This window comes from Oncorhynchus mykiss, chromosome 12, assembly GCF_013265735.2.
Source record: "Oncorhynchus mykiss isolate Arlee chromosome 12, USDA_OmykA_1.1, whole genome shotgun sequence".
NCBI classification, from domain to species: Eukaryota; Metazoa; Chordata; class Actinopteri; order Salmoniformes; family Salmonidae; genus Oncorhynchus; species Oncorhynchus mykiss.
This window is the reverse complement of record NC_048576.1, coordinates 15,053,721-15,067,362: the sequence shown is the minus strand read 5'-3', so window position 1 is coordinate 15,067,362 and position 13,642 is coordinate 15,053,721. Positions and strand designations below refer to the sequence as shown.

General features: G+C 41.5%; 1 protein-coding gene across 2 annotated transcripts in view; it reads right to left on the bottom strand.

The window, feature by feature from the left end:
• Positions 1 to 5,148: 5,148 nt before the first annotated feature.
• Positions 5,149 to 13,642, bottom strand: part of LOC110536794 (band 4.1-like protein 4) — a 105,510-nt gene continuing 97,016 nt past the window's right edge. For both annotated transcript variants that reach the window (XM_036936998.1, XM_036936999.1), the window contains 6 exons: positions 13,004 to 13,123; positions 12,714 to 12,761; positions 9,629 to 9,700; positions 6,993 to 7,103; positions 6,507 to 6,585; positions 5,149 to 6,262 (listed from right to left, as the gene is read on the bottom strand). In XM_036936998.1, coding sequence (XP_036792893.1) covers positions 6,149 to 6,262; positions 6,507 to 6,585; positions 6,993 to 7,103; positions 9,629 to 9,700; positions 12,714 to 12,761; positions 13,004 to 13,123 — 544 coding nt within the window. In that variant the 3' untranslated portion in view covers positions 5,149 to 6,148. The remainder of the gene's footprint in view (positions 6,263 to 6,506; positions 6,586 to 6,992; positions 7,104 to 9,628; positions 9,701 to 12,713; positions 12,762 to 13,003; positions 13,124 to 13,642) is intronic.

The following is a 13,642-nucleotide window of genomic DNA, read 5'->3' as shown; positions in this document are numbered from 1 at the left end:
TCCAATGTTTTTCTTTATTTTTTACTATTTTCTACATTGTAGAATAATAGTGAAGACATCAAAACTATGAAATAACACATATGGAATCATGTAGTAACCAAAAAAATTGTTAAACAAATATTTGAGATTCTTCAAAATAGACACCTTTTGCATTGATGACAACTTTGCACACTCTTGACATTCTCAACCAGCTTCGTGTGGTAGTCACCTGGAATGCATTTCAATGAACAGGTGTGCCTTGTTATAAATTAATTTGTGTTTGAGACAATCAGTTCTGTTGTGACAAGGTAGGGGTGGTATACATAAGATAGCCCTATTTGGTAAAATACCAAGTCCATATTATGGCAAGAACAGCTCAAATAATCAAAGAGAAATGACAGTCCATCATTGCTTTAAGACATGAAGGTCAGTTAATACGGGAAATGTCAAGAACTTTGTGCAGTTGCAAAAACCATCAAGACCTCTGATGAAACTGGCACTCATGAGGACCGCCACAGGAAAGGAAGACCCAGAGTTACCTCTACTGCAGAGGATAAGTTCATTAGAGTTACCAGCCTCAGAAATTGCAGCCCAAATAAATGCTTAAAGTAACAGACATCTCTCAACATCAACTGTTCAGAGGAGACTGCGTGAATCAGGCCTTCGTGGTTGAATTACTGCAAAGAAACCACTACTAAAGGACACCAATAAGAAGAGGAGAATTGCTTGGGCCAAGAAACACTAGCAATGGACATTAGACTGGTGGAAATCTGTCCTTTGGTCTGATGAGTCCAAATTTGAGATTTTTGGTTCCAACACCTGTGTCTTTGTGAGACGCAGAGTAGGTGAACGGGATGATCTTCACATGTGTGATTCCCACCGTGAAGCATGGAGGAGGTGTGGGGGTGCTTTGCTGGTGACACAGTCTGTGATTTATTTAGAATTCAAGGCACACTTAACCAGCATGGCTACCACAGCATTCTGCAGCGATACGCCATTCCATCTGGTTTGCGCTTGGGACTATCATTTGTTTTTCAACAGGACAATGACCCAACACACCTCCAGGCTGTGTACGGGCTATTTGACCAAGAAGGAGAGTGATGGACTTGGCCTCCACAATCAAGAACCTCAAACAAATTAAGATGGTTTGGGATGAGTTGGACAGCAGAGTGAAGGAAAAGCAGCCAACAAGTCCTCAGTTTATGTGGGAACTCCTTCAAGACTGTTGGAAATGCATTCCAGTTGAAGCTAGTTGAGAGAATGCCAAGAGTGTGCAAAGCTGTTGTCAGGGGTTCACCTTGGGGTCGTGATAGGGGCTGTATCAAATGTTTGATGTATTATAATAATTTATTATGCTTATGTTGTATTAATAGAAGGGGAGGGGTTATAAGACCCCTCTCTCCTTACATTTGTAGGGTCATAGACTACAGATGAACAATATATATATTCATTATAAAGGTTTAATATTGTTCCACAGTCTTTTCTAATCTCTGCCTCTTATAAAGAAACTGTCTGAGAGATGTGTGACTGTGACACAGAACTCTGCAGGGGAGTGTAAGAGATAAGAGACTAGTCAGACATTCCACTATAAATCAACTTGGGGAGTGGACATTTACTGCTAAGCTTTTAGATAACACAAAAACTCGTGTTTATATAGCTGTGTAGGCATGGTTTTGGTCTCGTGAGTAGAAGGTAATGATGTAGGCAGTGACATCACTAAGATATATGGCTGTAGGAATAAGAAAACAACTCGGACCCTTTTCTATTTTGCAGAACTTACTCGGAAACATGCGTGCTATGTTCCTGTTGTCAACTTCTGTCTGCAATTGCATTAATAAATGAGTGATTGATTTCCTTAAAGATATTGTCTGAATGCTAATTTCAACAATGATTGACAAGGAACAAGGAACAAACCCCAACACTGTCATTAAGGCAAAGGGTGGCTACTTTGGAGAATCTCAAATATAAAATGTATTTTGATTTGTTTAACACTTTTTTGGTTACGACATGATTCCATGTGTTATTTCATGGTTTTGATGTCTTCACTATTATTCTACAATGTATAAAATTGTAAAAATAAAGATAAAACCTTGAGTAGGCGTGTCCAAATGAGTAGGTGTGTCCAAACTTTTGACTGGTACTGTATATACATATATATTTGCAAAATAGCATATGGGTGATTAGGCTGCAATATCTGCAATACAAAAATAAGCCCAAAAATAAAGAACAATTCCATATGTCAGCTCCCTCCAAAAGCTTAGACTTTTAATAATTAAATCCCTATTTCAATTTCTCAGAGAACAAGTTGAGAGATGGAGCATTTTGCTCAGATGGTTGATGACATCAGAAGTAACCTGCAAGTTGCATCTGGCTGTCCATCAGTCTTATTTACTGGATTCATTGGCCTGCAGCAGACATGCCCCAGTAGGAACAGATGTCTGTGCACTGACTACACAACAACCTCGGTGCTAGAGGTTTGTCTGTAGCAGAAGATTTCCACAAAGGGGACACTGTCCTCCCATGACAGTCTCTGGATCTGTTTAGGCATCAGACATGGAACAGGCCCTGAGGTCATGCAGATTTGATTGATGTCAGTTAAGAACAAATTCTTATTTTCAATTCCCTGAGCTTGTCAGCTCAGGGATTTGAACTTGCAACCTTCCGGTTATTAGTCCAACGCTCTAACCACTAGGCTACTCTGCCGCCCATGGACTAATAACCGGAAGGTTGCAAGTTCAAATCCCTGAGCTGACAAGCTGACCAATCTGTTGTTCTGCCTCTGAACAGGCAGTTAACCCTCTCTCAACTAGCTTCAACTGGAATGCCGTCATTGAAAATAAGAATTTGTTCTTAACTGACTAAATAAAAATAAAGGTAATAATATAATATCCCACTAGCAAGTACAGCTACTGTACTATATATCCCATCAAAATCTGGTATTTAAACTTCATGGGTAGTTTGCACTTACTAATGTGTTTTTTGTCATAGCTATTTAGTACTGGTACTGTACTTCATTAAAATCTGATATTTATATGGGGACTTTCCATAGAAATTGCCTTAATACTGATACATCCTTGAGTCCCAGCTGTTTAATCAGGATAACACAGATGTCTTCACATTCACTGGATAAATAGGTCTGTCATAAACCAGGAAGGAATAGGAGGATGTTACAGTTTCCTGTTTACATCAAGTTGAGTGCTTCTGGGTGCTGGCTCTTGTCCTCCAGGAAAACAGGATGTTTAGAGGGCATAAGACATGGATAGGCCCATTATTATAATGTAGTCCCTACAGGACTCAATTGGTTGGATGAAGAACTTCAGTCTGCTACAACAGAGTGCTTCAGTATGCTAAGAAGAAGATGACATTATTACACTATTTCTCTGTGTTTACATTATTGTAAAGGCTATACAATTAAATATGTCTCTTGCAAATAAACATAAACCCTCTCACCTAATCCATGAAACATTCCAAAATACAGGCGCACTCCGTTCATGCTTAGCATGGTATAATCTTCTAACACTGGGCCCTGCTCATATCCTTTCTTTGAAAGAGGTGAATGAGTGCATTTGGCACAGCCTGCTGGTATGCTGCCATAACACATTAAAATCGTGACTAGCTCCGGTGCAGATATGAGGAGATAAACTGAGTCAGAGGAATGGGGAGGCAGGCTATATCAGATCAGTAGAAATGTATGCAAACAGTGAGAGAAAGTCATACCATAGGCTACATCTCAGACCATAGAAGGAGGAAAGGCAGGAAATGTATGGATGGAAGAATGCTGGCAGAATAGTTGTATTGTTTCTACACTGAGTACAGAACACTAGGAACACCTGCTTTCTCCATGACAGACTGACCAGGTGAATCCAGGTTAAAGCTGTGATCACTTCTTGATGTCACTTGTTAAATCCACTTCAATCAGTGTAGATGAAGGGGAGGAGTCAGGTTAAAAAATGATTTTTAAGCCTTGGTAGTAGGTGCCAGGCGCACCGGTTTCAGTGTGTCAAGAAGTGCAAAAAGGCTGGGTTTTTCACACAACGGGTTTCCGTGTGTTTCAAGAATGGTCCACCACCCAAAGAATATCCAGCCAACTTGACACAACTGTGGGATGTTTTGGAGTCAGCATGGGCCAGAATCCCTGTGGAATGCTTTCGACACCTTGTAGTGTCCATGCCTCGACGAATTGAGGCTGTTCTGAGGGCTAAGGGGGTTGCAACTCAATAGTAGGAAGGTGTTCCCAATGTTTTGTATACTCAGTGTATATCATATTTTACATTTGTGTGACTGTTCTTGTCCATCAGTGTTTTGTTACTTGTTGTGTTTTATGTTTTTGTGTGGACCCCATCCGAATAAACCAATAATCATATCAGGCTTTCTAGGACAAAGTCTGAGTCATTCAGTTGAGTTGAAGTCAGGACACAACCTGAGATCAACTGCCTTACCATTCATCATGCAGTAGTCAACACACACTCAGTGCCAACTCAAATGGCTGAGCAGTTTGCTTGCTATAACAGTGAGTCATCGTTGTTGCTGTTGGGATACTTCACATGGGTGTATATAGAATTCATTATTAATTGGCCATCCTAAAATATGTTCCTAATAGTTATCACTTTCATTTCTCCATTCACCCACTAAAAAGTTGCATACATGGATTTGACAAGGATTGTAGATTAGATTAGGGACTGTTGTGTTTCTAAATCCAACGGTAGTAGTTTAGTTGGTGTCCCTGTATGAAGATATTGTAGCAGCTGCTGAACTATTTCTTCCGTTTCTGACTCGTCTTATCATTCCAGCAAGGCAGAGTGAGTCATCCCAGACACCACCACCATTACATAGACATTACATGTTGTCTTGGATTTGTCCATCAGTGCTTCCACACTCATTCTCCAAAAGGAACAGGATCAAATAAGTAAGAATTTCATGATTTTAGACCAAATAAAAACCCTGAATAAATGAAATCCATTGGTATGTTATTACACATAGTCATCTTGTCCTTGAGCTTTACACTCTTCAGGTTACTGGTGTACAGTGCAGCCAGCCAGTGTCCTCTTCTCTTACAACAAGCAACCATTAGAGAGCAAACCCTGGCCATCTGACTCCACTTGGTGGTGACAAGTGTTACTACAGAAACAATATATAATCAATATCATGAAACACACTAATAAGACAACATTTTAGACATATTGAATGTATTTATTGACGAGGATGAATTTCCAGTGCAACTACTGTACAGTGTGGGCTACTCATTATTCATTATTGTAATTGATGATAACCCCCCCCCCCCCCCCCCAGTATTAATGTGCAAAAACATGTTGGGGTCCAGCAGCAAAGTTTCCTACAGTACAGAAGTTCTTACAGTAAACACACCTGACAATACAGTAACATAATAACCCAGTCTGCGTCACAAATGACACTCTATCCCCAGTGTAATACTTTTGACCAGGGTCCATAAGGGTCTGTTTAAAAGTAGTGCACGATGCAGGGTGCCATTTCAGATGCAAACTTTGTGTCCTCATGGGAGCTCAACATGTATGAGTGAAACACTATGTTTTAATACTGCATATTGTATAATAATAACGCAAGTCAAATCAATTTGGAGGCATAGTAAAACATGATTGATCTAAGACCTCACTGTGCAGTGATCAATACACAATCCGGTCTCATCCGGATTACAACAATTGAGTACAATTGTACAGTATATCTCGCCCACTCAGGAGTACTGTGGGCCCAGATCTGTGTGTGCTGTATAGCCTATGGTCGTTGTGGAGTTGGTTATACAGAACAAATATATCTGGGACCAGGCTTACTCAAAAGTGCCTTAAAGCTTAAATGCTCTCTAAAATGAAGACACTGTACAGGATTATTGGTGTCGGTGTGGTCAAAAGACAGAGCAGAGTACACTGGCACAAACACTTTGAAAAGTGTCCTTTCTGTCCTCTTAAAGGGGTTTCCATGCAATATCTAACACATACTGTACATACACAGAGCAGTACTCCAAGGTGGGGTTGGTTACTGGTGTAGAGCACAACCAGTGTACTCTACACAGCCATCGCTGTTGTACTTCACAAGTTCATGTTTCTTTCTTTCCAGAAATCAGGCTTTTCTTTACATGTTTTCTGTTGGGGAGAGATTGTGGCATTGTTTCTGCGGTGGTGGTTGCGTTTCTGTCAGGTCACGTCTCGACCTTGGTTCGGGGAGTATGGACCGTCTTCACCACCTTGGCGTTGCTCCTCACGTCATGCTCTATGATCTCTGACAGCAGCGTGTCTTTAGAGCCTTGCTTCTTCTGGAGAACAATACATTGTTTGAATATCAATGCAGGGAGATTAATTCACCAGAGTTTGTGGTAATAAAAGCTGGTATTGTATTTAATACGTGTAGCACTGCCATTCAAATGAAATAATCACCCTACTATGCGCTCGCAAAGTATCACTTTTATTCATTGTGAACATTTCTGCCTCACAGCCTTTGTCACAGCTTGTACGTGTGGCATTGACCAATAAGCGGAAGGAAAAAGGTTTGTGACTGACCTGAGAGGGGGTGGAGCTGGAACCTGGGATGTCTGCTGTGCGTGTCACAGGTAAGGGGGGAACCAGGTCTGTCCGGGTGCTGGGGAGAGGGTAGAGATGTGTTAGATGTTGGAAGACAAACGCAGGGTTACACTTTAATCATACTATACTATTTATGAAGCACACAGTCGCTTCCATTATCATGTCTCAAGGTGCTGAACAATACAGGAACGAACCATCAGCATCAAGCAACCGTACAATAACTAGACTAGAGCCGGGATTGAATTTGACAGACGTTGCAGCGCCCTTGGCATTTAAAGGTAATATGCGATTGGGCAGACATTTGCTGAGTTTACCGTGAATGTGATCACTGCGAACGTCAGGATCACTGCCTTTACACATCTACAACACGCCTCAGATTGTATTCCATTTAAATGTGACATTTCGGGTGAGACTCTTGAAGAGTGAAAAACCATAAGATCTGGCCTGAAACCAGTTTAGACTCACTTGACCTCAGAGAGCACGGACCTCTCCCCTTCGGAACACTGGGAGCGTCGGTACTGATGGAAACTCCGGGGGGAATGAGAGTGCCGGATTTTGATTGGGTCTCCTTGGGTTCTGGAAAGAATGATGAACATAGAATCCTTCACTTTATCTCATGTGTAGAAGAGTAGGCTTACCTCTCATTTAGCCCAGTGGGATATCAGCCCACGCCATACTGAATTCATCAGCTTCTATCTCAGAGGCGGTGAGATATAATGAAATAGAGCATAATGTATCTCTACAGGGAGCAGTATGAAAAGGCCAGACTCAATCATTAAAGATGTGAGGGAAACACTTCAGTCTGGTGGGGAATCGGTTATCTTCTTATCCAAGTCCAGATCAACAGACCCTATGTGCTGACTGAGCATGCTCCATTCATTATAGACCTGTCTGATTATCATATAGACCTGTACGATTATCATATTGACCTGTCTGATTGTCATAATATCATACCTGCCTGGTTATCATATAATCATACCAACAGTTGAAGTCAGTAGTTTACGTACACATTAAAACTAGTTTTTCAACCACTCCACAAATTTATTGTTAACAAACTATAGTTTTGGCAAGTCCTTTAGGACATCTACTTTGTGCATGACACAAGTAATTTTTCCAACAATTGTTTACAGACAGATTACTTCACTTATAATTCACTGTATCACAATTCCAGTGGGTCAGAAGTTTACATACACTAAGTTGACTGTGCCTTTAAACAGCTTGGAAAATTCCAGAAAATTATGTCATGGCTTTAGATGCTTCTGATAGGCTAATTGACATAATTTGAGTCAATTGGAGGTGTACCTATGGATGTATTTCAAGGCCTACCTTCAAACTCAGTGCCTCTTTGCTTGACATCATGGGAAAATCTAAAGAAATCAGCCAAGACTTAAGAAAAACATTTGTAGACCTCCACAAGTCTGCTTCATCCTTGGGAGCAATTTCCAAACGCCTGAAGGTACCTAGTTCATCTGTACAATCAATAATACCAAAGTATAAACACCATGGGACCACGCAGCCGTCATATCGCTCAGGAAGGAGACGCGTTCTGTCTCCTAGAGATGAACGTACTTTGGTGCGAAAAGTGCAAATCAATCCCAGAACAACAGCAAAAGACCTTGTGAAGATGCTAGAGGAAACCGGTACAAAAGTATCTATTTCCATAGTAAAACTAGTCCTATATTGACATAACCCAAAAGGCCGCTCAGCAAGGAAGAAGCCACTGCTCCAAAACCACCATAAAAAAGCCAGACTATGGTTTGCAACTGCACATGGGGACAAAGATCATACTTTTTGGAGAAATGTCCTCTGCTCTGATGAAACAAAAATACAACTGTTTGGCCCTAATGACCATTGTCATGTTTGGAGAAAAAAGGGGGAGGCTTGCAAGCTGAAGAACACCATCCCAACCGTGAAGCACAGGGGTGGCAGCATCATGTTGTGGGGGTGGTTTTCATGAGGATGGAAAATTATGTGGATATATTGAAGCAACATCTCAAGACATCAGTCAGGAAGTTAAAGCTTGGTAGCATATGGGTCTTCCAAATGTCATGTTTGACCAATGACACCAAGCATACTTCCAAAGTTGTGGCAAAATGGCTTTAGGACAACAAAGTCAAGGTATTGGAGTGGCCATCACAAAGCCCTTACCTCAATCCTATGGAAAATCTGTGTGCAGAACTGAAAAAGCACATGCGAGCAAGGAGGCCTACAAACCTGACTCAGTTACACCAGCTCTGTCAGGAGGAATGGGCCAAAATTCACTCAACTTATTGTGGGAAGCTTGTGGAAGGCTACCCGAAAAGTTTGACCCAAGTTAAACAATTTAAAGGCAATGCTACCAAATACTAATTGAGTGTATGTAAACTTCTGACCCACTGGGAATGTGATGAAAGAAATAAAAGCTGAAATAAATAATTCTCTCTACTATTATTGTGACATTTCACATTCTTAAAATAAAGTGGTGATCCTAAATGACCTAAGACAGGGACGTTTTACTAGGATTAAATGTCAGGAATTGTGAAAAACTGAGTTTAAATGTATTTGGCTAAGGTGTATGGAAACTTCCGACTTCAACTGTATCTGATTATCACATTATCATACCTGTCTTATTATCATATAATCATTGTCTGATTATCATATAGACCAGTCTGATTATAATACAGACCAGTCTGATTATCATATAGACCAGTCTGATTATCATATAGACCAGTCTGATTATCATATTATCATACTGTCTGATTATAATATTGACTTGTTGTATATACCTGTCTGATTATCATATTATCATACTGTCTGATTATAATATACCTGTCTGATTATCATATTATCATACTGTCTGATTATAATATATACCTGTCTGATTATCATACTGTCTGATTATAATATACCTGTCTGATTATCATATAGACCAGTCTGATTATCATATAGACCAGTCTGATTATCATATAGACCAGTCTAATTATCATATAGATCTGTCAGATTATCATATTGACCTGTCTGATTATCATATTGACCTGTCTGATTATCATATCGACAAGTTTTCATCTTAAAAAATGTACAGACTATCTAATCTAATGAGGAAGGGAGTAGCAGTCACTCACTCCACTTTCTTGTAGGGGATCTCCTTCAGCTGATCCTCTGTTAGATCAGGAGCAGGGTCCACCAGCTCCTTCCTGTAGGAACACAACCACCAGGGTATGTTACCATTCATGTTACCATTCACTGGAGAAAAGGCTGTGCGCACTTTTTCAAAAACCTCTGAAGGCTGTGTTAGTGCATACTGTTCAATAGTATATTCTCTTTATGAATAGTTATCAACTATTAGTCATGGTTAGTCAAGTCATTATAGTGCTACACCTTTAACTTTTCATAACACAGGAAAAAAGGCCTATTGGTCATACTTTATTTGGATAGTCCATCTGTAGGTCACACTATCAACTACCTATCTGTTGATAAGCAACTGCTTGCTAGGGTTAGGGTAAAGTTTAGAATAAGGTTTAGTTAGGGTAATGGTTAGGGCTAGGTTAAGGGTTAAGTTTAAGGTTAGGATTAACCATATTACATCTACATAAAATACCTGGAAGTCTGGAACATACAGTCCAACCATGGAGCGGGTTGAGAACTTCAAGTTCCTCGGTGTCCACAACACTAAGGATTTAAAATGGTCCACAGACACATGCACAGTCCTGATGAAGGCCCGACAGCGCCTCTTCCCCCTCAGGAGGTTGAAAAGGTTTGGCATGTGCCCTCAAATCCTCAAAAAGTTCCACAGCTATACCAGTTAGAGCATCTTGGTGAGGACAGCCCAGTACATCACTGGGGCCGAGCTCCCTGCCACCCAGGACCTCTATATCAGGCAGTTTGAAAGGAAGGCCCGAGAAGAAAAAAAATCACCCAAGCCATAGACTACTCTCTCCTCTTCCGCACGTCAGCCAGTACCAGTGCATCAAGTCTGACACCAACAGGCTCCTGAACAGCTTCTATCTCCAAACCATAAGACTGATAAATAGCTAACTAAATAGCTAACTAAATAGCTAACTAAATAGCTAACTAAATAGCTAACTAAATAGCTAACTAAATGACTATACGGATTATCTGATTATTGTCTCTATGCGGATTATTGTCTCTATGCGGATTATTGTCTCTATGCACACTCACAGGGCCATACACACACATGCACACTGACACGCCAACACACACACACACTCACAGGGCCATACACACACATGCACACTGACACGCCAACACACACACACACTCACAGGGCCATACACACACATGCACACTGACACGCCAACACACACACACACTCACAGGGCCATACACACACATGCACACTGACACGCCAACACACACACACACACTCACAGGGCCATACACACTCATGCACACTGACACGCCAACACACACACACACACACACTCACTCCATGATTTACTCACACACACATGATATAACAGTTCATTCGGAAAGTATTTTGACGACTTGACCGTCCACACATTTCGTTAGGTTACAACCTTATTCTAAAATGGATTAAACATGTGTTTTTTCCCTCATCAATCTACACACAATACCTCATAATGACAAAGCAAAAACAGGTATTTAGAAATTTTAGAAAAATATGAAATATCACATTTACATAAGTATTCAGACCCTTTATTCAGTACTTTGTTGAGCACCTTTGGCAGCGACACACCCTCGAGTCTTCTTGGGTATAATGCTACAAGCTTGGCACAGCTGTATTTGGGGAGTTTCTCCCATTCTTCTCTGAAGAGCCTCTCAAGCTCTGTCAGGTTTGGACGGGGAGCGTCGCTGCACAGCTATTTTCAGGTCTCTCCAGATGTTTGATCAAGTCCGAGCTCTGGTTGGACCACTCAAGGACATTAAGAGTCTTGTCCTGAAGCCACTCCTGCGTTGTCTTGGCTGTGTGCTTAAGGTCGTTGTCTTGTTGGAAGGTGAACCTTCGCCCCAGTCTGAGGTCCTGAGCGCTCTGGTTTTCATCAAGGATCTCTCTGTACTTTGCTCTGTTCATCTTTCCCTCAATGCTGACTAGTCTCCCTGTCCCTACCGCTGAAAAACACCCTCACAGCATGATGCTGCCACCACCATGCTTCACCGTAGGGATGGTGCCAGGTTTCCTCCAGACGTGACGCTTAGCAAAGATTTCAATCTTTGTTTCATCAGACCAGAGAATTTTGTTTCTCATGGTCTGAGAGTCCTTTAGGTGCCTTTTGGCAAACTCTAAGCAGGCTGTCATGTGCTTCCGGAGGAGTGGCTTCCGTCTGGCCACTCTACCATAAAGGACTGATTGGTGGAGTGCTGCAGAGATGGTTGTCCTCCTGGAAGGTTCTCCATCTCCACAGAAGAACTCTGGAGCTCTGTCATCGGGTTCTTGGTCACCTCCCTGACCAAGGCCCTTCTCCCCCGATTGCTCAGTATGTCCGGGCGGCCAGCTCTAGGAAGAGTCTTGGTGCTTCCAAACTTCTTCCATTTAAGAATGATGGAGGCCACTGTGTTCTTGGGGACCTTCAAAGCTGCAGTCATTTTTTGGTACCCTTCCCCAGATCTGTGACTTGACACAATCCTGTCTCGGGGCTCTACAGACAATTCCTTCGACCTCATGGCTTGGTTTTAGCTCTGACATGCACTGTCAACTGTGGGACCTTACATAGACAGGTGTGTGCCTCTCCAAATCATGTCCAATCAATTGAATCAACACAGGTGGACTCCAATCATGTTGTAAAAACATCTCAAGGATGATCAATGGAAACAGGATGCACCTGAGCTCAATTTGAAGTCTCATAGCAAAGAGTCTGAATACTTATGTAAATAAGGTATTTCTGTTATTTATTTTTAATACATTTGCAAATATTTCTAAAAAGCTGTTTTCACTTTGTCATTATGGGGTAGTGTGTGTAGATTGATGAGGAAAACATGTAATTGAAACCATTTTAGAATAAGGCTGTAATGTAACAAAATAATGAAAAAGTCAAGGGGTCTAAAGAACTTTCTGAACGCCGTGTACATTTATACTGACTACTCACCCACACACCCACTCACATTCAATTATCATATACCTGTATGCTGCTGCTACTCTGTTTGTCATATTACCTTACCTAAATGAAGTGGTACCTGCTTATTTCTAAAAGAGCACTGTTGAACCTCATTAATGGAGTCATTACTTACTGGATGTGCTTCCACAGCTGCTCTTTAGCCTGCACATCTGGACTCCGCCTGGAACACATCACAGAATTACAGGGGTTAATAGTTCAAGGGTTATTTATAAGACGGACCATCTGATAAGGAGAGTTATTGTAATGAATGGAAATTCTTCCCTCTGTGTATCTGGAAATTGAGGAGATGAAATTGACCGTAGCTTAAGGCATTGTTCCAGGTCAGGTCAGAGGTGGGGGTCTTTAGCGCAGGGAGGAGCGGGAAGGGGGGGGGGGTGTGCGACTTGTGTATGGTTGTCTTACGATCGAGAACGGTGTCGTGAGCGGCGATGGTTTGGGTCGTTCTGAGACCTCTCTTTTTGACGACAGAGCACAGCTTCCCACTGAGGACCAGAGTCCACCATCTCATTCTCCTGACGAGACCTGGAATATAATATTATTTTAGTATTGTAATATCATATAGGAGTATTATATGCCAGTATATTATAAATATACAGCATAAACATATTACTTGTACATAAAAGACCTGGAAGGCTGGAACATACAATCCAACCATGTTACATCTACACAGATATGTACAGAGATGACAATATGGTTGCAACTAACTGACACATGATGCATCCACATTCAAAGGACCTTGCGTTCTCAGAGCATGCGCAGAACAGCTGGCAGGCATATTCACAGTCATTTTCAACCTCTCCTTGTCCCAGTCTGTAATCCCCACATGTTTTAGTATGACCACCATCATTCCCGTTCCTAAGAACTCTAAGGCTTCATGCCACAATGACTACTGCCCTGTAGCACTCACATCTGTAATCATGAAGTGCTTTTAGAGGCTGGTTATGGCACACATCAACTCCATCATCCCAGACACCCTAGACCCTAGACCCACCCTAGACCCACTCCAATTTACATACCGCCCCAGCAGATCCCTAGACGACA